Genomic DNA, 25,267 nt, shown 5'->3' with positions numbered 1-25,267 from the left:
TCAAAAGTACTTCATTGGCTGTAAAGCACTTTGGGATGTCTGGTGGTCGTGAAAGGCGCTATATAAATGCAAGTCTTTTTTTTTGGGAGTCCTTGACTATGCTATCTTCCATCATCTACTGGAACAACAAGATTGATTCCTGGGATCAGAGGGCTGTCCTATGAGGAGAGATTGAGTAGAATGGGCCTGTATGCTCTGGAGTTTAGAAGAATGAGAGGTGATCTCATTAAAACATATAGGGGCCGAAATTGCCCCTTTATGCAGGGGCAGTTAGCAGCGGTGGCCGGTGATGAGGGTGCGCTAAAGGGTTTTCGCCCGGGTGCAGCACACAGAGCACTCCCCCCACAATTGCCCCTGGGGGTCGGCGGGCAAAAAGGGGTTTGCGCTGCGCCAAGGCGATCCCGTGGGGGAAATTGCCCCGCGGGAGAGAGCTCTGCGCGGGGCGATGCCATCGGCAGCCGCAAGAAGTTGTGGTACTCATTGAATGGGGGTGCAGGCTCAAAGGGCCGAATGGCCTACTCCTGCACCTATTTTCTATGTTTCTATGTTCCCCGGCCGCCCTTAAAGGACAGGTGCCGCCGCCGACATCTTTTTTGTGTCTGCCGACTTTTCCCCGACAATGGCGGACGCTGGTTCAGCCGGGTTGCCAACGTGTAGCCCGGCACCCCCGCTCTTGGTTGCCGGCCCAACCAACACCCTCCCTGGTGGCCCAGTGGCCGGCACTAAAGGTGCTTTAATAGAAGGGGAGGGACGTTGCGACGTGGCGGCATGACGCGGCACATTAGCACCCACATGCTGACATCATCACGTGAGTAACTCCTGACGTGAGTAGCGCAGTGCTGAACTTCGCACGCCACGACCACCCCGGGGTCGCCACAAGAACACACGGTTACCGCCCCCACCATTCTTGTTTCAAAAAGAATGCAAATTTGCGTCAGCCCTGGCGTTTCCTGCGCTGGCGCGAAACCAAACAGTAATTCGAATGATGTGCTGCAAATCCAGCGCGGGGCAATTTCGGCCCCGTAAGGTTCTGAGAGGGTTTGACAGGATAGCTGTTGAGAGGCTGTTCCCTCTGGCTGGAGAGCCTCGAACCAGGTGGCATCATTTCAGGCAGGGTGGCAGCCATTTAGGACTGAGACGAGGGGAAGTTTCTTCACTCAGAGGATTGGGAATCTTTGGAATTGGAGGGCTGTGTTGCTCAGACGTTGAGTATATTCAAGGCTGGGAGTGATACATTTTTGGACTCTATGCGGACAGGGTGGGAAAGTGGAGTTGAGATCGAAGATCAGCCATGATCTTACTGAATGACGGAGCAGGCTCGAGGGGCCGTATGGCTCCTATATCCAGCTCCTATTTCCTATTCCTGTTTCCTATTTCTACTACTACTACAGCAACTTGTGTTTCTTCATTAAAGATGCTATATAAATACATCACAAGGCGCTTCACAGAGGCGCAATTAAAAAATGGACACCGAACCAATGGTTGGCGAGTCGGTGAATCGGGAGGTCGGTGAATAGGTAGGCCCTGTGAGGTCGGGAGTTCGGAAGCCTCGGAGGTCGGTGAGGTGAGTTGGTAAGTAGCTCTCTTTTCTCTATTTCTTTTAAGTTGGGAGTTCGGAGGCCGAGAGGTCGGGAGGCCACAGAGGTCATTGAGATAGTTTTAAGGGTCTTAAACAAAGAGAGGGAGGAGGAGAGGCAAAGAGGTCTAGGAAGGGAATTCCAGAGCATGGGGGCTAGGCGGCTGAAGGAACAACAACAACTTTTATTAAAATAGCGACTTTAACGTAGTATAACATCCCAAGGCACTTCACAGCAGTGTTATAAGAGAAAATAGATAAAGTTGACACCGAGCTACATAAGAAGAAATTACGGCAGATGACCAAAAGCCTGGTCAAAGAGGTTGGTTTTAAGGAGCATCTTAAAGGAGGAAAGAGAGGTAGAGAGGCGGAAAGATTTAGCGAGGGAATTCCAGAACTTAGGGCCCAAACAGCTGAAGGCACGGCCACCGATGGTTGAGCAGTTATAATCAAGGATGTTCAAGAGGGCAGAATTTGAGGAGTGCAGACATCTCTTGGGGTTGTGAGGCTGAAAGAGGTTCACCATCATCACAGGCAGTCCCTCGGAATCGAGGAAGACTTGCTTCTACTCTAAAAGTGAGTTCTCAGGTGGCTGTACAGTCCAATACGGGAATTACAGTCTCTGTCACAGGTGGGGCAAACAGTGGTTGAAGGAAAGGGTGGGTGGGGAGCCTGGTTTGCTGCACGCTCCTTCCGCTGTCTGCGCTTGATTTCTGCATGCTCCTGGCGACGTGACTCGAGGTGCTCAGCACCCTCCCAGATGCTCTTCCTCCACTAGCAGCAAGGGCAGACATCGGCGATGAGGTTCAACACCGCCTCCAGTGTACCAGCACAGCCTTCGGTCGCCTGAGGAAGAGAGTGTTTGAAGAACCAGGACCTCAAATCTGGCACCAAGTTTATGGTCTTCAGGGCAGTAGTGATACCCACCCTCCTATATGGCTCAGCGACGTGGACCATATATAGTAGACACCTCAAAGTGCTGGAGATGTACCACCAGCGCTGCCTCCGCAAGATCCTGCAAATCCATTGGGAAAGAGATTACAGAGATAGGGAGGGGTGAGGTCATGGAGTGATTTTTAAACAAGGATGAGAATTTTGAAATCAAGGCATTGCTTAACCGGGAGCCAACGTAGGTCAGCGAGCACAGGGGTGATGGGTGATCGGGACTTGGTGCGAGTTAGAACACGGGCTGCTGAGTTTTGGATGACCTCAAGTTTACGTAGAGTAGAATGTGGGAGGCCACCCAGGAGTGCATTGGAGTAGTCAAGTCTAGAGGTAACAAAGGCATGGATGAGGGTTTGAGCTGAGGCAGGGGCAGAGGCGAGTGATGTTACGGAGGTGGAAATAGGTGGTCTTAGTTATGCCGCGGATACGTGGCCGAAAGCTCATTTCAAGGACAAATATGACACCTAGGTTGTGAACAGTCTGGTTTAGCCTCAGATAGATGCTAGGGAGAGGGATGGAGTCGGTGGCAAAGGAACGCAGTTTGTGGCGGGGACCAAAGACAATGACTTTGGTCATCCCAATATTTAATTGAAGAAAATTTCTGCTCATCCACTCCTGGATGTCAGACAAGCAACGAGCGACTGCCAATGGTGAGGCAAAGGGAGCGGGAATGCACAAGAGGCTGGAGTCAGTGGAATGGAGCAATCTGGGACATTTGTAGGTTGGGAGAGCTAGGGAGGGGCAAGGCCATGAAGGGATTATAACACAGGGATATGAATTTTATATTTGAGGAATTGTGAGTCAGGGAGTCAATGTAGGTAAATGGGGACTTGTTATGGGATAGGCTACATGCAGCACTGTTTGGGGTGAGCTCAAGGATGGAGGATAGGGAAGGGGAGGCAGTGCAGTTGAGCATTGGGGCAGTGGAATCTGGAGGTGACAAAGACACAGATGAAGATTTCAAGAGGAGATGGGCTGAGATAGAGCTGCAGGCAGACAATGGTTTGGAGGTGCTCTGGGCTGGAGAGAATATAGGGTTGGAAACTCAGCTTGGGTTCGAGTAAGGCATCGAGGTTACAGGCAATCTGATTCAGGCTGAGAGTGGCTGGGAAAAGCGCTGGAATCGGTGGCAAGGGAATGGAGTTTGTGCGGGAGGCGATGATTATGGTTCTCTCATGTTTAACTGGAGGAAACGACACCGCTTCCAGAAATGTAAAGTGCCGGACAAGCAGCCTACATCACAGAGGCCTTGGAGGAGTTGAGAGAGGTGTTGGCAAGGCAGAATTGGGTGTCGTCAGAGTACATGTGGAAGCCAAATCATGTCTGCGGATGACGTCATGAAGGGGCAACAGCATATAGGTGAAGAAAAGGAGGGGGCCAAGGATAGAGCTCCAGAGGACTCGTGAGGTAACAGTGCAGGGGGACGGGTTGAGAAGACATTGTTGGAGATGCTCTGGCTACAACTGGATATGTAACAATGGAAACTAGCAAGAGCTGGACAATTGAGGAGAGACGTTGGAGAAGAATGGTGCAACCAACCATGTCAAAGACTACAGAGAGACTGAGGAAGCCAAGGAGGGATAATGTCAGCGTCACAGAGGATGTCATTCGTGATCCTGATTGGTGCTGTTGCAATACTGTGGCAAGGGCGGAAATCTGTTTGGAGAGATTCAACAGTTGCAGGAAAGATGGGCACTGATTTTGGAGTTGACAACACGGTGAAGGACTTTGAAAAGGAAAGGCACGTTGGAGATGGGGTGATAGTTTGGAAGGACAGATTGATTAAGGTGGGTATTTTGAGGAAGCATATGATGATGGAAGTACCTGAGAAGTGAACCATTTACAATGTCAGCTCGCATGGGGATCAGAAAGGGAATTTGGGTGATCAGCGGTTTACTGAGAATAGGGGCAAGAGAGAGGACGGACAGAGGTTGGCAAGATTAGTCTCCAGTGGGAGCACTGTTTGGGAAGGTCAGTAAGATAGGACAGGGAAGTTTGGACTGCTGCTTGTAAGGACGCAGCAATGGGACCCTTGACGGCTCTTCAGAGACTGCCAAGAAAGAGAATGGCTACGGGTGTATTACAGGACAATTCAAGCCTGCAAAGGCAGCAGGAAAGTCGAAAGGCAGAGGAGTAGTGAGGGGTTAGGGCAGAGATTGTGGGGGGGGGGGGGGGGGGAAGTATCTGAAAGGGGAGAAATGAAAGACGGCCTGATTGGATGACGAGAGAAGAGCCCAAGAGGAAACAAAGGTTCGGCTCGCAGTTAAACTTACATTTACAAAGCGCCTTTTACACCGCAGAACATCCCTAGCAACTTTATAGAAGGAGCACTTAGAGGAGGAGGCTGAAACATGATCAGTCTGTCTCTCTCTCCTCCTTCACATCCATCTTTCTCTCGCTCTCCCTTCATTTTTATCTGTCTGTCCTTTTTCTCCTTCACGGTCTCTCCATTTTTGATCCTCTTTCTACCTTCATTCCTGTCTCCCTCTCTCCTCTTTCACTTTGTCCTGCTCCTCCTCTTCCACTTCTATCACTCTCTCTCTTCCTTCGAATCATTCCCTGTCTCTCTTCTGTGCTCTGCCTCTCTCTTTCTTTCACTTCAATCCCTCTCTCCCTTCAATTCTGTCTGGTACTCTCTCTGTCCTTTTAGTTTCTTTCTCTCTCCCCGCTCTTCTGCTTAATTTTCATGTTTGCCTTTTCTTCTCCTTTCTTATGCAGTGGGGCCAGGAAGTATAGGGTGGGCCAATCAGTGGGCCAGAAAGTATTGCGTGGACCAATCATTGGGGCCAGAAAGTATAGGGTGGACCAATCAGTGGGGCTAGGAAGTATAGGGTGGGCCAATCAGTGGGGTCAGGACGTATTGGGGGGGATCAATCAGTGAGATCTGAGTTTGGAGGGCATGGTAAATGTATTTCAGAGACAGCAGTGGGGTGAGTTGCACGTGTCACTGCTGTATTAACACACACCAGGATAAAGAGACACTCTACCTTTCTGACATTGTAGAAATCTCTGTGAGGATTAATCTTCAGTTCTTTTATCTCTTCCATATCATTCAGCATCTCGTGCAGGTTGAACTTAGATTGAAGAAATTTCAAGCGGCGGTGGGCATACGTCTTTCTAAACCAAGAAACCAAGAAGTGAAATCCATCTCAGTCAGGGCCTTTTTAACAGAAAATAGAATGTTATTCCCGTCTGCAAAAACTGGTTATGTTATTGTACATAATGGGGGCAGATCGCACAACACCCATATATATACATATATATATATATACATCTTATATATCCATAGGATCTTGTGTTTGACTCAGTGGAAGCACTTCTGCCTCTAAATCAGAAGGTTGTGGATTGAAACTCCACTGCAGGAATTGAGCACATGGGGGTAATTTAATCCTCTCTGCCCGGCAGGAAACTAATCAGATCAGGCACCTGTTTTACACCCTGCCCGTGTCAATCCTGTCAAAGTTTCCTGCTGGGCAGGTTTGGTTAAAATTATCCCCATAATTTAGGCTGACAGTTAGGTGGAGTATTGAGGCAGTGTTGCATTATCTTTATGATGAAGTGGTAAACCAAAGCCCTGACTATAAAAGGGGCCATGGCACTATTTGAAGATGAGCAGACAGTCGGGTTGTTCATTCATTAGTTGTTTGTGAGACCTTGTTGTCTGCAATTTGGTTGCTGCGTTTACATCCATAACAGAGACTGCACTCCAAAAGTAATTCATATAAAGCACTTTAGGACACCCTGAAGATTCAATAGGAAGCCATATACATGCAAATTTTTCTTTCTTTGTGGGGAGCCATGGGTCAGTGTATTGGCCTTTATTACAAGAGGATTTGAGTATAAGAATAAAGACATCTTATTGCAATTATATAGGGCCCTGGTGAGACCGCACCTGGAGTATTGTGTACAGTTTTGGTCTCCTTACATAAGGAAGGATATACTTGTCATAGAGGGAGTGCAACGAAGGTTCACCAGACTGATTCCTGGGATGGGGGGTTTGTCCTATGAGGAGAGATTGAGTAGACTCGGCCTATATTCTCTAGAGTTCAGAAGAATGAGAGGTGATCTCATTGAAACATACAAAATTCTTACAGGGCTTGACAGGGTAGATGCAGGGAGGATGTTTTCTCTGGCTGGGGAATCTAAAACCGGGGTTAAATAAGGTTACAGCCATTTAGGATTGAGATGAGGAGACACTTCTTCACTTAGAGGGTGGTGAATCTTTGGAATTCCCTACCCCAGAGGGCTGTGGAGGCTCAGTCTTTGAGTATATTCAAGACCGAGATCGCTAGATTTTTGGATATTAAGGGAATATGTGGACAGTGCAGGAAAGTGGAGTTGAAGTAGAAGATCAGCCATGATCTTATTGAATAGCGGAGCAGGCTTGAGGGGCCAAATGGCCTACTCCTGCTCCTAATTCTTATGTAACCAGCACTACAGTGTTATAGCCCCTCCTCTGACCTATGCTTCCCACTGGGAGCAGGGACACAGTGAATTAACCCTATATTACACAGATTATTCAGTGGATTAACATCTCAGTCCACAGTTTTCTATTCTGAATACAATTCATTTGATAGTATGGGATGGGAGTTCGACTAACTTTCTATTACCCTCTCTCTCCCTCTTGAATGATTGGCCCCAATCCAGCAGCTCTCCTGAGATTGGGTGTCCAGTGGAGTGAGCATGTCTCACTCCATTTCAGTGCATGGTCCTTCATATTTGAAAATAAATCAGTCATCGCCAATGTAATGTATGCACCTGTGAGTATGCTCTCAGGTTGGTTGAGCTGTTGAGTTGGAAGTGGCTTACCCGGTCACGTGATGTTCACAAGACTCAATAAAACCCCAGCCAGTTGAGTTCAGGGGATCCACGAGGCAGGTAGTTGTGCGCCTGGTGGATGAACTGGTAACGTGTAGTGTGATTGTTAAACCTTTGCTAATAAACCAACTAGTTCTTAAAGCAATGTGTTGCTATGAATTCTTAAGCATTGAACCCATGAAGCAAATACATTACAGCCATCAATCAAGGTTTGCTTCATCGTGATGCAGAATTATGTGAATGGGTAAAAGCATCTTTAACCATCCAAAGCCAAGCAATACCTTCCACGAGTCACACTACTTATTGCTTCTCCAATTTCCTCTCTATTTCTTCTGACGGTATTGATGCATGCTGGGCTGTAATTTTTCAGGATTTATTATTCCCCCACCCTCGTGGACATGCCTGTATAAACCTGAAGTGTGAATATTGGCAGGCTATCTAATGATGGTAGGAAGGAAAGGATTACAGCAGAGCCTGATACTGTCCTTAGCCAATATTCACACACACACACTATCCAGGACAAGTCACTGGTTAATTTCTCTCTCCCGATACTACAGCGCAGGCAGAGAGTAACATATACAAGGGACCAAACCTGGGGCCTTCCTGGTCTGGTGTGGGTAATTGATTTCATGGACCATTACGAAAGCTTAATTCCCACTGTTTTAATGACAAGCATGAAAATGTTAAATCAAAAATGGTTCTCCCTTCGTCAATGATGTGGTAACTTACACAGGCCCCTGAGCGATCAATGCAATTAGAAAGTTCATGTCATCGATGAATGTGGTCAGGTCTGGGTATGGTAGGTCTTTGGGTTCATTCCTTTTGACAGATTCATTATTGGCGTAAACATAGACCACCCCATCTTTCATCTTACACACATAGCCAAGGTTTTCAGGTAGACCCTCTGGGCTAAAGGGGTCCTCGCCTTGCTTTAAGGGTGGAGTAAATACTGAAATAAAAAAGTGAAAATTATTATTTGATATATAAACAAAACCAGACACTAAGTACAAGAAAAATGTTACCGGCAGGCAATCAATCCTTCTCTCATCACTAGCTTCTGACCTCCAACCTCTCTGTTTTTCCCTTTCATTGATGTTACTATGGTGATTGATCCTTTGAGCTTTCCACTATTGTTCCCCCCCTAGGCTACAACTATAGTGCTCCACACAATCTTCTATTCCCCTACATCCTTACTGCTTTGAAATCAAGGGAGCAAAATTGCCCTGTGTCCCGATTGGGGGCGGTAACCAGCTGGGGGTGGGACTTCCTGCACCCGGCACAGAAGTCACGCCCCGGCCGCTGAATTGGGCTTACCACCCCTCAAAGGAAGCGGAACGCAATCTCACGCAATCCACTTCCTTTCAGGGCAGGTCGCTACTGGGGCGGTGAATGAAGCACTACGCGGATGCTCTGCGTAGTGCTGACGCGCTTCAACACCTCTTCCCTTCACTTAAAGGGGAGGGCCGCTTCGCACTCTGCAAGGCCTCTGATGGCCTCCACTAGGCCACCAGGGCAGCGTGGGACCGGGCCTGCAGCCTGGCATCCAAAATCGAGAGTCGGCAAACCAGTACAGACGGCAGCATGAGGTGCTGGTGCTCTTCCCTTGAACTAGCGCCCCGCGAGCGGATGTCGGCCAGTTTCGTGACCCGTGAAGCTGGCGTTGACATCCGCTCGTGCTAGCCTCGCGGCCCGCGGGGCAATTTCCCCCCGCGTAGCGGTAAGGGGCCAGCGTGGGGTGGTGAGGGGTCACCGCGCACAGCGATTACATCATCGCCGGTTGCACAGTGGCCTGGGGCGCTAATCATAGGGTGCGGCATGGCCATAGCAACATCTCCGCAATTTACCCCCGGAGATGCTAACGGGCCTCTAAAAAAGGGGCAATTTTGCCACCCCCTCCCCTAGACTCATTGTGCCATTTGCTATTCTAACTCATACTTTCCCAGACTTCAAAACTGTGGAACTGCTTACCTCCCTCTTGTATTCCTATGACCAAACGAACATTTTGCAAGGTTATGGGGAAAGAGCAGGGGTGTGGGACTAATTGGATGGCTCCTTCAAAGAGCCGGCACAGGTATGACGGTCCGAATGGCGGCCTCCTGTGCTGTATGATTCCATGATTCGATGGCCATGGATGCCTTCAAGACACAGGCCGTGCTAATTAGTCCACTCGTAAAATAGACACAAAAATAGTCATTGTTCTGATGTAGAAAGGTAATTTCTTTCAATCTGTTGAGATCTAATGAAACAGCAATAGCATTCTAATGAATTTTGGTTGAATAATCTTCAAAAAAAAGAGACAATAAGGCTGAGCTGAGGAAAGACTAGTGAATTGATGAGCAACCTTGTGTTATTTTATCTCCTCCTGCAGCACGTATCTTCAAATCAGATGGTATTGAGACAACCTTGACTAAGTCACTTTTCTAACTCTTTCCCTCTGATTTAGACAGAGAGCAGTGATCTGAAAGGCCCTTGAGACCTACCTCGCTAATGGTTTCTGAGATTTGTGCTCCTGCCCTAAGCTCCAGATCTAATACAGACATGTACCAGAAAATATTTTAATTCCCTCCATTACATTCCACGATTGAATCAGCTATTGCTCATATCAAGGGAGAGATATATATGACGTTAAAAAAAGAGATGAAAGGAAATTCCACAATTGGAAACCCAAAATAATACTGGGAATGATCTGCCACCTACCAACGGAAAACGGCACTGCATCCCAAAGTTTTGAGCACAAGAACAATCAGAAACTAGAGGGAAATTCCACTCATTGCTCGGAGTCACACTGTCCCACAGGCACTGCTTTTTCCATTGAACTTAAGACAATAATACATCTCAATTCATTTCAGCATTCTCGGCATGCCTTACCACACTTAGGGCTGGATACTAACTCGGAGGCGGGGAGGGAGCGGGAGGACTGGATTGAGATCAGGAAACCCGGAAGAATGGGTTTCCCTCAGGACCTGGCGACTTTAATGGCAAGACCTGATGGCCATTTTTAATCTCTGTTTCCTGGCCCCAGGCAGCCAGATTGAGAGGCTGGCTGGCTGTTGGTGGGTAGGCCTTCTACACCAGGGGAGCAGAGAGGAGGGAGGGAAGATTCGGGGGGGGGGCGATGGGGTCACGGATGAGTGAGGAGGATCAGCATTCCAAGCTGGTTGAGATCGGGAAGGCTCGTGGTGGGGGGGGGAATGGGGGGAAGATCAGAGTGCTGAGCCATTGGAAATCAGGGAGGCTGGAGCAGGGGGAGGAAGATCAGACTCCTGAGCCAGGCAACATCGGGAAGGCCAGAGCAGGGAGTGAGCAGAGTCCGGAGGCCACAAGAAAGATCGGAAGGATCGGGGGATCCCACCCGACCAAAACCTCCCCGTTTCTGGGGGTTAAAGTTCACCCCATAGAGTATTTGTCCAATAGTGGCCACCGTAGTTATAAAATGAGGCAATGGAAAGACTTGAGATAAGGGCAACAGAGAGGGTTAGATCGCCAAGCGTTGAAGAGAGATTAAGGAAACTAAATCTATTCCATTTGGAAAAGAATTTGGGGGAAATGTATGATCCAAATTTGTAACTTATTGAAGGGAATCAATACATGGAAGGAGATATTATGGGCAAAACCATCAAGCAAAGCTAGAGGGTTTGGCTATTAATAAAGGATCTATGATATGCATGGACTCCTTGCAGAATTCTAGATATCACATACATCGAATTCACTAGCTTCTCTGAAGTAAATCTTAGCTTGATTAATTGAACTGCTCCATACTCCCCAGTTTTTGGCTCTACCCCTGCCAGTTATATTTGGTAATACTTAATTTAGATAAATAGCACCAAATTACGAGAAACACTCAAGGAATCATTACTCCATATTTAGACATTTTTCCAATAGAATGCTAACTAAACTGGCCAAGTCTTTCCCAGAGTCTTGTGACGATGTAACACCTTATCTTCCTCAACCACCCCTTCCCCCTACAATCTTCAGGCTTGTGATGCTGCCAAATCACTGCTTCTTAATAATCTCCCACTCTCTCCCACTTGTTTCAGTCTTGGTGCTGTCCTTCACCGAAGTTTTGCAGTTTAACAGGTAGTGCCAGCTGTGGCTCAGTGGGTAGCACTCTCGCCACTGAGTCACAAGGATGGGGTTCAAGTTCCACTCCAGAGACTTGAGCTCAAAAAAATCTAGGCTGACACTCCAATGCAGTGCTGAGGGAGTACTGCACTGTCGGAGGTGCTGTCTTTCGGATGAGATGTTAAATCTTTCAAGTGCACGTAAAAAATCCCATGACACTATTTCGAAAAAGAGTAAGGGAGTTATCCCCAGTGTCCTAGACAATATTTATCCCACAATCAACATAACAAAAAAACAGATTATCTGGTCATTATCACATTGCTGTTTGTGGGAGCTTGCTTGTGTTCAAATTTGCTGCCCGTTTCCTACATTACAACAGTGACTACACTCCAAAAGTACTCCATTGGCTATTTCCAGCAGGCACCTCAAAACACTGGAGAAATACCTCCGCAAGATCCTTCAGGACAGACGCACCAATGTCAGTGTTCTCGCTCAGGCCAACATCCCCAACATCGAAGCACTGACCACACTTGATCAGCTCCACTGGACGGACGACATCGTCCGCATGCCCAACACTGGACTCCCAAAGCAAGCACTCTACTCAGAACTTCGACATGGCAAACGAGCCCCAGATGGGCAGAGGCAACGCTTAAAGGACACACTCAAAGCCCCCTTGAAAAAGTGCAACATCCCCACTGATGCCTGGGAATCCCTGGCCCAAGACCGCCCAAAGTGGAGGAAAAGCATCCGGGAGGGCACTGAGCACCTCGAGTCTCATCGCCGACAGCATGCAGAAAACAAGCACAGGCAGCGGAAGGAGCGTACGGCAAACCAGGCTCCCTGCCCACCCTTTCCTTCAACCATCGTCTGCCCAACCTGTGACAGAGTCTGTAGATCCCGCATTGGACTCCTCAGTCACCTGACAACTCACTTTTAGCGTGGAAGCAAGTCATGCTCGACTCTGAGGGACTAACTAAGAAGATTTCATTGGCTGTAAAGCGCTTTGAGACATTCATGTTGTGAAAGGTGCTATATAAATGCAAGTCTTTCTTTTAACAAATACAGGGAGTGGTTGAAGCGAGTTGTATCGATGCAGTTAAGGGGCAGCCTGACAAGCATATGAGGGAGAAGGGAACAGAGGGTTATGCTGATAGATTTAGATGAGGGAAGACGGGAGGAGGCTCAAGTGGAGCATAACGCCGGCATGGACTGGTTGGGCTGAATGACCTGTTTCTGTGTCGTATATCCGATGTAATCCTGTGTAAATACTGACTCAGATGACCATGGGGAATTAGAACGTATTCTGGAGCTGCGCACAGTGCAAGGTTTGGGTCTGGTGTAGAGATAAGATGAAAAGGGTTAGATTCGACTCTGACCAGGACCTGACTGGCGGGGGTGAGCGCGATGGGACGAGCAGCTTCCTTTCTCATTTGCACATCCTCACCCGGATGCACTTCATTCTCCTCCTTCCACTGCTCGTTTTCCACGGTCCGCAGGAAGTGTGCAGTGGTTCTGAAGAATCTCTGAAATGACAGTCGCATGTATTTCTCCCGAATGGTCAAAGCTCGATACAGGTTCTTGCAGGCGAGTTCGAAATCTTCCACAGTTACCTGTTCATAAACAAAAAAAATAATCAAACTCACGGTAGGCTCGAATTCCCCCCACTCTCCCAGTATTTCTCCAATTGTCCCACATCACAAATCAACCCAGTCTGGTCCCCATTTGAATCCAAGCCTAATATGAATACAATGGCTAAAAAAGTGGACAACACAGGTTCTCTAGGCTCGGTTTCCATTTTCACAGTGTGGACAGTATTCAGGTGGAGTAAATCGCCCACCCTTTATAAAACTCTTGGAGAGAGTGGGGAGGAGCTTTACTAGGATGGTACCAGGGATGAGGGACTTCTGTTATGTGGAGAGACTGGAGAAGCTGGGATTTTTCTCTTTAGAGCAGAAAGGGTTAAGGGGATATTTAATAGAGATGTTCAAAATGATGAGGGGTTTTGATGGAGTGGATGAGGAGAAACTGGCACGAGCGGATGTCAATGCCAGCTTCGCGGGTTGTGAAGCTGCTCGACATCTGATCCCAGGGTGGGAGGGGTTACTTAAAGCGGAGGGCGCCAGCGCCCCACACCACCATCTTTACCACATTGCCGACTCTTGGGTCGGTTCCAGTGTGGCAGCCCTCGTGCAGGCCGGCACTCCATTTTGGTGCTGGGCTGCAGGCCTTGCTGAGTGCAAGGGGAGGGGCATTGAAGCGCGTCAGTGCCACATGGAGAATCCGCGTAGCTCCACCCAGTAGCACCCCAGGACCCGCTCCTAAAGGAAGTGGAGCACGCGAGATTGCGCCAGGCGCAGAAAGTCCCAGCCCCAGCTGGTTACAGCTCCCAAAATTGACACAAGGCAATTTCGCCCCAATATGATTAAACATTTAAAACAAAAATTACATTGTTTGAAAAATATATTTAAATGTTTTAAAGGGGCTAAAAATAACCTGAATTTATTCTACGTGTTTTATTGTTTAAATGAATGAAAGAAAAAAAAATATATTTTTTAAAACTCTTACGCTGGTAAAAGCTGGCCTTACAGCAAATAGCCCGAACCTCCGCCCACGGAGGCCCCTTTCCCGCGAATGCTCTTGACAGATTGCAAGTTCCGGGTTTTCGCGGATGCACAGCGCATGCCTAAACCCGGAACCTGTGCGCACCTCATACGTGCCCGTAGCGGCCGCAAGTTGCAGCCCATTATGTTTTAGGCACTAGCTGCCTCGTTTATAAACTTACAGTATCATTCAGTGCACCTCTAACTTGCATTGATCACTGACTGAGTAGTTTTAATTAGTTTCGATTTTGTTTCTTTTGACTTAACTCAAGGGACTCATGAGGTAGCACCGATTGTGTTGTGGCTTACAATGTGTTGACCTGACAGTGTTGCCTATGGCTCTTGTGAAATTCTGCAGAATGAGGCCCTGCCCTTTGGGCCTGTACTTTGGAGACTGCAGCGTTTTCTGATTATGTTAATCTCCTGAATGTTTCAGTGTTCAGTGGGGTTACAGTGTACCTCTCCAACAAAAACGGAAAATACACAGTATGTCATGAACAATCTGAAAGCGAAAGACAGATTAAAACAACAAGCAATTAAGAAGACAAATGGCATAATTGGCCTATATTGCAAGGTAGTTGTACAAGAGTCAGGAAGTCTTACTACAATTGTACAGGGCTTTAGTGAGACTACACCTGGAGTACTGTGCACAGTTTTGGTCTCCTTATCTGAGAAAGGGCATACATGCCTTAGAGGCGGTGCAACAAAGGTTCTCTAAACTGATCCCTGGGATGAGAGAAAAGAAAGACTTGGATTTATATAGTGCCTTTCATGACCACCGGACATCTCAAAGCGCTTTGCAGCCAATTAAGTTCTTTTGGAATGTAGTCACTGTTGTAATGTAGGGTTATCCTAGAGTAGAGATCGAGTAGATTGGGCCTATACTCTCTGGAGTTTCAAAGAATGAGAGGTGATCTCATTGAAACATATAAGATGCTGAGGGGGATTGACAGGGTAGATGCTGAGAGGTTATTTCCCCTGGCTTGGGAGTCTAGAACTAGGGGGCACAGTCTCAGTATAAGGGGTCAGCCATTTAAGACTGAGATGAGGAGGAATTTCTTCACTTAGAGTTATGAATCTTTGGAATTCTCTATCCCAGAAGGATGTGGATGCTGAGTCATTGAGTATATTTAAAGCTGAGATAGATATATTTTTGGACTCTAGGGGAATCAAGGAATATGAGGATCGGGCAGGAAAGTGGAGTTGAGGTCGAAGATCAACCATGATCTTATTAAATGGCGGAGCAGGCTCGAAGGGCCGTATGGCCTAATCCTGCTCCTATTTCTTATATTCTTATGTTCTAATGCTTTGGGCTATTCACCATCACCCCTTTGCTCATTGATTTACATTGGCTCCTGGTCCAGCAATGCCTTGAATTTAAAAATCTCATCCTCATGTTAAAATCGCTCCATGGCCTCCCACCTCCCTATCCCTGTAAGCTCCTCCAGCCCTAGAACCCTGCGAGAACTGTGTTTTCTCCAACTCTGGCCTCTCATGTATCCCTCACTTTCTTCGCCCCACTATTAGTGGCCGTGCCTTCAGCCATCTTGGCCCGAAGCTCTGGAGCTCCCTCCTTAAACCTCTCCACCTCTACCTCTCTCTCCTCCTTTAAGATGTTCTTTAAAACCTTCCTCGGTCACTTGTTCTAATATCGCCTTTTTTGGCTAGGGGTCAATTTATGTCTTGATTACGTACCTGTGAAGTGCCTTGGGATGTCTTACTGCATTAAAGGTGCTATATAGTTCAGCCACGATCTTATTGAATGGCGGAGCAGGCTCGAGGGGCCTTATGGCCTACTCCTGCTCCTATTTCTTATAAATGCAAGTCATTGTCATTGTTTTAACACTATTCTTTTTAATGGTTATACCAGATTCCTTGTGAGTAAGTTGCATTCCTGACGATCTCAGTCTTAGTTCACAAAGAAGAAAAAACAAACTTGTTGCTTACAATAAGGGAGCACTATACCAGTCTGCTCTCATGTACCTTCCCTTCAGAAAAGGCCACATTTAATGGGCTTTTTCCTAAAATAAATCTGTATTGGAAGACAATACAATTTCTGAATAGAATACTTTTAATCCAAAGTTGCTTAATTCAAATTATTTGATAATTCTGTTGTCCCACTAAATTCCCACTTTGTGTTGTTTACATTGGTTGATTCAAATTATTTGATAATTCCATTTTTTTAGTGCAGAAAGCAATGTTGAATGATTAGGAATAGGCTATAGGCACTGAAGATGTGTATGTAGATTACAGGAGAGCAGGGTGTGGCTATCACTGACAATGACTGATATCCCACTGTGGTTGGGTAATGGCTTCGATATCATTTGCTCTTGTGTTATCAATCACTTATCACTTTGTCAACTATTTTTATGCTACCTATTGCAAACATGTCTCCTACCTTTGTGGATTTGACACCAGATTAAGAGGGCAGTATTTAGTATCATGGTCTAGTAAAATGTCGGGGAAAATACCTCCCCTACAGAGGCAGCTACACAAGGCAAGGGATAATGTTTCATTGTCACCGCTGATAGAGGAAGAGGAATTGGACCAACTCCGGTATGTCAACAACTCTGTCTGCAGACCTGCAGTAATTGTGAGACCGTAAAAACATCCAATCACAGAGAGAACTATAAGTAGGGGTGGTAAAATGGTGCCGAAATCCACACATTGATCAAACATGACTGTTAAAAGTTCCAGAATATCCAATACAAAAAACTTGCGAAAAGGTAATAAACCCTGGGACACCCTTAGCTAGCTCCCAGTGTTGCGTCTCATGGCCGAATGCTCTGAGTTGCACAGTAACCGCACTGTTCCCTTTTAATCCAACCCTCACCTGGCAGATTCCACTTCACACCTCTGCCAACGTAAATAGAACCAGTGCCTGGGAAGGATCAAGCACCTACCCCAAACCACAAACAGTTTTCGCATTTCTGCCAAAGGGCTTGATTCGGCTGTTAAGGCCATGAGACTTCATGGGGTCCTGAGTCAATGTTGAGGACTCCCAGGACCACTCCCTCCCAACTGTTTGGCAGTGTGCCGCCTCCTCGGGTGGGTCTGTCCTGTCGGTGGGACAGGATATAACCAGGGATGGTGATGGAGGAGTCTGGGACATTGGTTGAAAGGTATGATTCTGTGAGAATGACTATGTAAAGCTGTTGCTTGACTAGTCTGTGGGACAGTTCTTCCAACTTTGGCACCAGTCCCCAGATGTTAATGAGGAAGACTTTGCAGGATCGACTGGACTGGGTGTGCCTTTTCCGTGTCCTAATTCGAAGCCTAGGCTGCAGCCGAGTAGTCCATCCTGTCTTATTCTACTTATTCTTTTGATACAACTAAGAGGCTTGCTGGGCCATTTCAGAGGGCAGTTAAGAGTGGCGTGGGACTGGAGTTACTTATAGGCCAGACCGGGTAAGGACGGCAGATTTATTTCCCTAAAGTACAGTCGTAAACCAGTTGGGATTTTGCAACAATCCTACAGCTTCATGGTCAGTCTTACTGATAACAGATTCAGATTTTTTGTTAAACTGCCATGGTGGAATTTGAACTCGAGTTCTCTGGATTATCAGTCCCAGCCTCTGGATTACTAGTACAGTAACATAACCAGTACACCACACTTTTAAAATACATTTTAGTGGTCTGCAGATTTTGAGAATTGCTTCATTGTAAGTAACTGCAGAAGTTATTTTTTACACAGTCAATGTCCATGGGACCCACCACAGCTCTCTCGGCCCCATTCCTACTGAACTGTTGACCAGCCTCCTGGCTGACATTGTAAATGGTTCCTGTAATGGATGCACCTGTGAGTATACTCACAGATTTGTAGTGCTGTTGCATTGTGAGTGGCTTAGCCAGTCACGTGATGTTCACAAGACTCAATAAAACCCCAGCCAGTTGGGTCTAGGTCATCCATGATGAGACAGGTGGTTGTGAGCCTGGTGGATGAACTGGTAATGTGTAGTGTGATTGTTAAATCTTTGTTAATAAACCAACTACTTCTTAATAGCAATGTGTTGCTGTGAATTCTTAAGCAAAGAACCCATGAAGCAAATACATTACAGTTCCCTCGCCTCAGGTACTGTGCTCCTCCATTTCAAAACTGCCATCATCCCTCCCCCCTCAAAAAACCCACCCTCTGTCCTGCTATCCTTGCAAACGCCCCATCTCCAACCTCCCTTTCCTCTCTAGCTTCAAGGTCCAGGGCCATGTTGGAAAATAAACAGCTCGAATGTCGGTTGTAGATGGTGTGGGTCTAATGATCTTTTCTCACTTTTTTTGCATGTTTGGAAGTTCGATTTGACTTGATCTCAGTGTAGTCCTTTTGTGATTTTAAAGGAATTGTGTTGTCAACACACTGATTTTAAATATTCAAGCATCTGACAGCCCCCCCACCTTGTCTTCCTTATCACTGCAAAACCCCATGTTTGACTCTTGTGTCCCTCTTAAATTCCCCTCAGGTTCTCTCCATGCCTCCAAGAGCTCATCTGCTGATTTTCCCTCACCCACTCCTACCATTGGCTCAGATTCCCCAGTTCTGCCCATTCTATGACTGAGGTGGGAGAGATTCCCCTCCTCGGGACCATCGTAGGGAAGGGATGGCACCAGGTCTAAAGCTCCATTCAATGCAATAGAATTAACCTTACCCCTGACGCGTAGTCTCCAGTAATAGCGACTCTCTGGAACTCTGGTACATCTGTGTATGATGGCTGTGTCATCTGTTTGGCTGCGTCTGTTTGAGGTGCCACGTCCTGGATAACCGGCAGAACGATGATCTGTGCTCTCTTTAATAGCTTCTTCCTGACATGAGAACACAGTCCAGAAGTGGTTAATTAAAGCAAAGCTTGAAACTGGGTTTTAAAACAGGTTACCGCCACCTGCAACTCTTTTGCCACAAGGCTTTGCCCATGATGGCTTAGTTGGTAAATGCACTGCCTGCTATAGTATTGAGCCATGAGACCAGGGCTGCTTCATGTCAAACCCTGTCAGGTTGCTGACCTCAGCTGAGATACCAGTCGGATCATTACAACTGAGCTCACTGCCCTAGACAGTGGGCCATAGACCCCAGTCCAGTCACCTCGGCTGGAAAGTGTGGGATGGACCTCAAGTGAAGACAGGATAGGGCTTGGCAGTGGTGTTCCCATGATCGAATAGTCTGCGTAGTCTTAGACATGATGTCTTGAGCAAGGTACCAGAGGGCTACAGGCTCTTGTGGAATTTTACCCCAGCTTGAGATGGTGTCTTTGGTTTTGGAAGGGAAAGGGATTCACTTGCTTCAGGTTAGCTGCAAACAGTGAAATCCACACAATTGAGATCCTAGTTATTTTTAATCAGTCGATGGGAAGTGCAATGACATGACACATTGGTGTTTAGGTGAAGTGGTTCATTGGTTCTGAAAGTGCTTTAGGATACCCTAAGGTCGTGACAGGTGCTGTATAAATGCAAGATCTTTCTTTCTTCATCTTCAAATGTATTGTGCCACACAGAAGGAAAACCTTTGATTCCCATCTTAATCCTACGATCAAAGAGCAAGGGTAATCAGCACGATTCTACAAAGAAGGAGGTGAAAGTTAAAGGATAAGCCTGATAGTCTACTAGCATTCAGCTCAAGGGCCATGGTGGAAGGTAAATAGCTAGTATCTCAGTTGGTTCAATTTCATTTTTTGAGGCTAATCTAATCTCTCACTGTGGAGAGAGCAAGAAACAAATGAATTATTAACAAATTATTAATAATCAAATACATAAAATGGTCACACATGAAATTGATAGAAAAATCAACAGGTAATAGTTTCCTACTGGAAGTCAAATTTTTTATGCCCCCTTGGCAACTTATATCTCCCTGTACCACTTTGGTCTAGAAGCTCTGACGTTGGGTAGAGTCCCGCATATCCCATGAACTCACCGCACATTCCCCGCCTCCAGTCCCATTGAATCAGCTCCACAAACCACAGAGTATTGTCCTAATATTGGGAAGACTGAAGCCATTGTCATTGGTCCCCGCCGCAAATTCCATTCCATCCCTTTTCCTGGCAACTGTCTGAAGCTGAGCCAGACCGTTTGCAACCTTGGTGTTGTGCTTTACCATGAGTGAGCTTCCGACCACATACCCACTCCATCACCAAGTCTGCCTAATTCCACTGCCATACACCACCCGACTTGCCGGTCTCCAGTTGTCCTGGTTAACCCTTACCACTGGATAAAGGCCTGTCAAGCCCGTGTGGTGGCTGACGTGCAACGGTCACCATGTTAAAAAAAAATCCAAGCACAGGCATCTTCCACTCCTTCAATTGGAGTTCAGGGCTGAAACATCGGGTCCTTCATTGAAATACCTGTGAACTCTTGTGGAAGCAAGTCATCCTCGTTCGAGGGATTGCCGATGATGATGATGACATCACCCGACTCTGACCCTGTCTCAGCTCATCTGCTGCTGAAACCCTCATCCATGCCTTTGTTACCTCTAGACTTGACTATTCCAATGCTCTCCTGGCCGACCTCCCACATTCTACCCTACATAAACTTGTGCTCATTCAAAAGTCTGCTGCTTGTGTCCTAACTCGCATCAAGTCTCGTTTACCCATCACTCCTGTGTTTGCTGGCCTACTTTGGCTCCGGGTCCCAAAACGCTTCAATTTTAAAATCCTCACGCTTGTTTTCAAATTCCTCCGTGGCCTCTCCCCTCCCTATCTCTGTAATTTCCTACAGCCCTGCAAGTCTTCACGTTCTCTGCGCTCCTCCAATTCTGGTAGCTTGCCATCCCCGATTTTAATCGCCCTACTATTGGCGGTCGTGCCTTCAGCTGCCTTGGTCCTAAACTCTGGAATTCCCTCCCTAAACATCTCCACCTCTCTTTCCTCCTTTAAGATGCTGCTTAAAATCTGCCTCTTTGACCAAGATTTTGGTCATCTAACCTGATATCTCCCATCTGTGGCTTGGTGTGAAATTTTGATTGATAATACTCTTATTAAGCACATTGGGAAGTTTAAATGCAAGTTGTTGTTGTAATTCAACTTTTGTGTTTTGGTACCTTTTCTCAGTGGATTCTTTCGATTTTCTGTCAATTAGATTGCATTGCATCTCAGTTTGCCCAATTGGACAATCTTCTGCCATGTCGAATGGCGAGAACTCGTCTCTTGTATCTTCATCTTTGGCATCATGGGCAAAGACTTTCTCAGCCAAGATCCGTGCCTCTTCATTCAATGCTAAAGCGGATAGTCAGATGGTTACTTAATATAACAAGAAGGGTTAGTTATCAGCCTTAAAATAATAGCAGTAGAAACCCCCCAGATTGAGTGTCCGCTGCAATGTTAAATTAGAGGAATTTCTGTGTTGTGGGACCGTATCCACTCCAACTGGACTGGGGCAACTTTTAAACAAAGGGCAAGACTTTCTTGTAGAACTGCAACACTTTAAAAATATATTTTAATAATTAATATCGTGGCTTTAAAGTAGCAAAACTTCCCAAGATACCTAGCGATAAGGTGTATTGGACATCGAGCAGGAGTAGGGAGCGGAATTTGGGAACCAAAAGTGTGGTCAAAACAATAGGTTTCGAGGAAGCTTTTGAAATTGGGAGTGATGCAGCAAGGTGGGGTGGGGGGGAGGTGTGGGGGGGCGGGAGGGGGGCACGGGAATTTAGGGAGAGAGTTCCAGAGTGTAGATCCACAGAAGTTGAAGGTTATGCCATCAATGATTCAGCGGGAGCGGGGAAACTAGTCCAGTTTCAGAAGTGAAGGCGGTACGGGCCGGGATGTAGGACTGAAGGAGGTTGCAGAAGTAGAAGGTATTTTTAAACAAGGACAGGCATTTTGAAATCAATGTCCTGGGGCAACTTCCACTGGCACTTCAACTGCCCCAGGACACTGATTTCAAAATGCCTGTCCTTGTTTACAAATCCCTTCTACTTCTGCAAATAACAAGTGTTGGCGAGTGTTGGCTTGGCAAGTGTTGGACTAGACAGTTAGAAATGCCAGTTACTGTAGGATGGCAATCTGTCAAGTAACTCGTGAGTTTTGTTTGATAAGACATATTCATTGTAAACTAAAATTACATTACGATCATCCCTGATGACACAACTGTCGCATTCTTTCTGTGCAATTAAACTTACTGCTTATTCCAGCAGGTAATGGGTCCATGCTGAAATAACTGTGCTTCATCTGTAAAGCTGACCAAAAACTGACAGTCTGATGCTCAGACGAATGCACTACACATCATTAAAAGATTTTGATGTCTTGAATTGTTTGTGTATTAAGACAACACAAATGTTGGAATGTTTTATTGAGAATAGGACTGTTCCTCACATTGTCTGTGACAGGACAAAGGGAGTACACAGACAATTTTCAATGTGTCAGCAGATCAGATCAAATGAGAGATGTCATCACTTATTGGGCTTAATTTTCCCCAAAGCATTTTTTTGGTGTACTTGAAGAGTTACGCCCGATTGTTTGGGGCCTAAGTACGCCAAAAAAAAATATTCTAAGTTTCCCCTGGTGTAACCCGACCTTTAGTTTTGGGGGTGAAGCCTTGATCTGCGCCAAAAAGATTGGGCTGCCATGTAACCAGGGAGACAATATGAGCTGAGGCTGCAAAGTGAAGCATACAGCCATCTCTCTCTCTCTCTCTCTCTCTCTCTCTCTCTCTGTGAACCAGGGACCAAGAATGGGACTGGACCGGTAGAATGGGGACCGAGGATAGGACCAGACCAGCAAACCCTTCGGGCGGGGTTGGAGGTAAGTTGCTGCTATGTTTTTTTTCAATTCTTGTAGTGTGTCCGGGCATCTGCTGCACCGATTTCCTTAACTCTCCGGAAGATTTTTCTGGAGAGACCACATACGCTGGCCTAAGCACAACTAGAGTAACTCTCAGCTGGCCAAATTTCCCTAAATGGCCAGAATTGGCGGGTGGCTGGTTACGCCCCCTTTGGCTGAAAAAAAACTGACCTAAAAAAATCGTAACTAACTGATTTACACTGGTGCAAATTGATTGGGGAAACTGTAGTTTTTCAACTTAGGCCAAAAAGAGCAGTCTGCTCCAAAATAAACAGTGCAAATCACTGAGGAAAATTGAACCCATTCACCTGTTCCTGTTCGATATTAAGACTCCAGCATCACCTGGCACCCTTTCTTGTACAACATGCAGATGGCACTGAAATGAATAATCATTTCAAAACCACTTGTTAAAAGTAATTTTCCTAAATCAAACGTTGTCCGTAAAATAAGTCCCATCTGTGTGGCACTGTAAATCGATCCAGTGGGACCGTCTTCAGGATTCTTTGCTGTTTTCCCCTGGTCCAGCTGCTTATTTTACTGTTCTGGTGTCTGTCCGTGCCAGTGAGGTAATGATGTTATTCCAGCTGGCATGAAACGTTTCATGTCTCACTCTTGCCCTTCTGCATCTTGGTTCAATTACATCTATCGTTCTGCTGGTTCCCCTGAAACTTCGACCTAATGCTCTTGATTAGTCTGCAGTGTCCCGTTACAGATTTATCACCATAAATCCACTATTAGAGCAGCTAAACATAACTTGATTGAAAAGAAGCATTAACTGCAGTCCCTCTGCCTACTATTCTTTCCAATCATTTGCCATAACTTTCTCTTATAGCTTCTGTGAATCTTCCTTTCCGCCCTTATAGAATCATGGAAATTTACAGCACGGAAGGAGGCCATTTCGGCCCATTGTGTCCATGCCTACCGACCAAGAGCTATCCAGCCTAATCCCACTTTCCAGCTCTTGGTCCGTAGTCCTGTAGGTTACGGCACTTCAAGTGCATATACAAGTACTTTTTAAATGTGGTGAGGGTTTCTGCCTCTACCACCCTTCAGGCAGTGAGTTCCAGACCCCCCACCACCCTCTGGGTGAAAAATGTTCCCTCAAATCCCCTCTAAACCTCCTACCAATTACTTTAAAGCTATGCCCTCTGGTGTTTGACCCCTCTGCCACCTTCCATCCTCAGATGTTTCACTCTCCTACGGTGAAAGTTGGCATTTTTGACTCATTTTCCAACTCTTATCTTGATGATCTTGTTACAGAGTCTCCCTCTATTGCTCCATTCTATTCTATCGCTCTGCCCAACATCAAGTTTTACCCACCACCTATGTGCGTGGGATCCTCTGCTCTCTGGACTCCATCAAGACCAGAAGTCCCTTCAATTTATTTTCTTTTCATGCACTGTAAAAGACTCAATAAAATGCTAGACTTTGGAAAGGCAATTTATTCAAAAACAAACCAATTCTCACTGTCAGACTATAGAACCCACACTGAACCGCACATGGGTTGATTGGCGCATTTCCCAGTGTCATGCAACAGTCTAAATCCCCAACCCTGTCAAGATCGCTCATTGTTTTGCTATGTTCTCAACTTCCAAATTGAGTCACTGCCTCACAACATATCCCCAGGAAACTCTAATTACATTTCAACATAATATAGCTAGCTAGAAAGAATGGCGATTCCTTAAAGTACACCATAAGTATCTTCCTTGTTCCTGACAGGTATTGAGAGTTAATGTGAATGAGTTAGTCCTATCTCACAATAGCAATCAAACCCGCCCAGCAGAAGCGTTTCAAAAAGAAGGTACCAGTGCAAACACCACTTGTGATCAATTCAATGAGAGAGAGAGGACTTGAACCCAACATAATTACAGCAGCAAAATGGATTCCGAACATAACAAATCATGATAAAGGCATAAACAGTTCCCACCATGCGTCTCAAAGCTGCTCAGCGCAACTCAAACATTTTCTTAGGACTGTGGTGTCGATTAGCTCGCAGCACTTGAGAATATTTTGTACCTGGCTCTTTGACTTTAGACATCTTGGTTTGTAGTTTGCAGTGATTTCCCCTCTTGATGCAGCCTAATGTAGTAGTGGCTGATTAACTGTCGGTCTAAGGCTCTTACACAGCATTTGGTCTACTCCTTAATTGCTGCTTGAACCCGCCTGGTCCTCTCCTATAAAAGGCTGGAAGTATTTATACACATAGCTATTTCTGGAGGAGTGTATGAATGCTGTGTGATAGATATTGCTGTGCAGTTACTGGGTTACCATCTTGAATTTTAAAAGACATTAGTTATTGGATTTTCTCAATCACATACACATTGTATAAGGTAGGGCATAAAAGTAAACAGGTCTGCAGAGTACAGAGCGACATTAAATGTACTGCACTTAAACAGAGTGTTTTATTTGGGAACTTTGGAATAGTGGGAATTTGGAGAAGAGGGGGAAGGAGTTGCTGTTTTTTGCCAACTCTACTTGTCGTGCTTTGTGTTACAGGTAGATATCTG

The 25,267-nt window shown here is 46.2% G+C and overlaps 1 protein-coding gene across 1 annotated transcript in view; it reads right to left on the bottom strand.

The window, feature by feature from the left end:
* Window positions 1–24,895, bottom strand: part of ampd1 (adenosine monophosphate deaminase 1 (isoform M)) — a 56,943-nt gene extending 32,048 nt beyond the window's left edge. Inside the window, exons 1-6 of the mRNA XM_070858845.1 lie at window positions 24,777–24,895; window positions 21,020–21,194; window positions 18,642–18,795; window positions 12,846–13,011; window positions 8,069–8,288; window positions 5,509–5,638 (exon numbers count right to left, since the gene is read on the bottom strand). Coding sequence (XP_070714946.1) covers window positions 5,509–5,638; window positions 8,069–8,288; window positions 12,846–13,011; window positions 18,642–18,795; window positions 21,020–21,194; window positions 24,777–24,798 — 867 coding nt within the window. The 5' untranslated portion in view covers window positions 24,799–24,895. The remainder of the gene's footprint in view (window positions 1–5,508; window positions 5,639–8,068; window positions 8,289–12,845; window positions 13,012–18,641; window positions 18,796–21,019; window positions 21,195–24,776) is intronic.
* Window positions 24,896–25,267: the final 372 nt, after the last annotated feature.

Source organism: Pristiophorus japonicus, chromosome 17, assembly GCF_044704955.1.
Source record: "Pristiophorus japonicus isolate sPriJap1 chromosome 17, sPriJap1.hap1, whole genome shotgun sequence".
Lineage (NCBI taxonomy): Eukaryota > Metazoa > Chordata > Chondrichthyes > Pristiophoridae > Pristiophorus > Pristiophorus japonicus.
The sequence above is the reverse complement of the archived record's forward strand: the minus strand, read 5'-3'. Positions and strand labels throughout refer to the sequence as shown.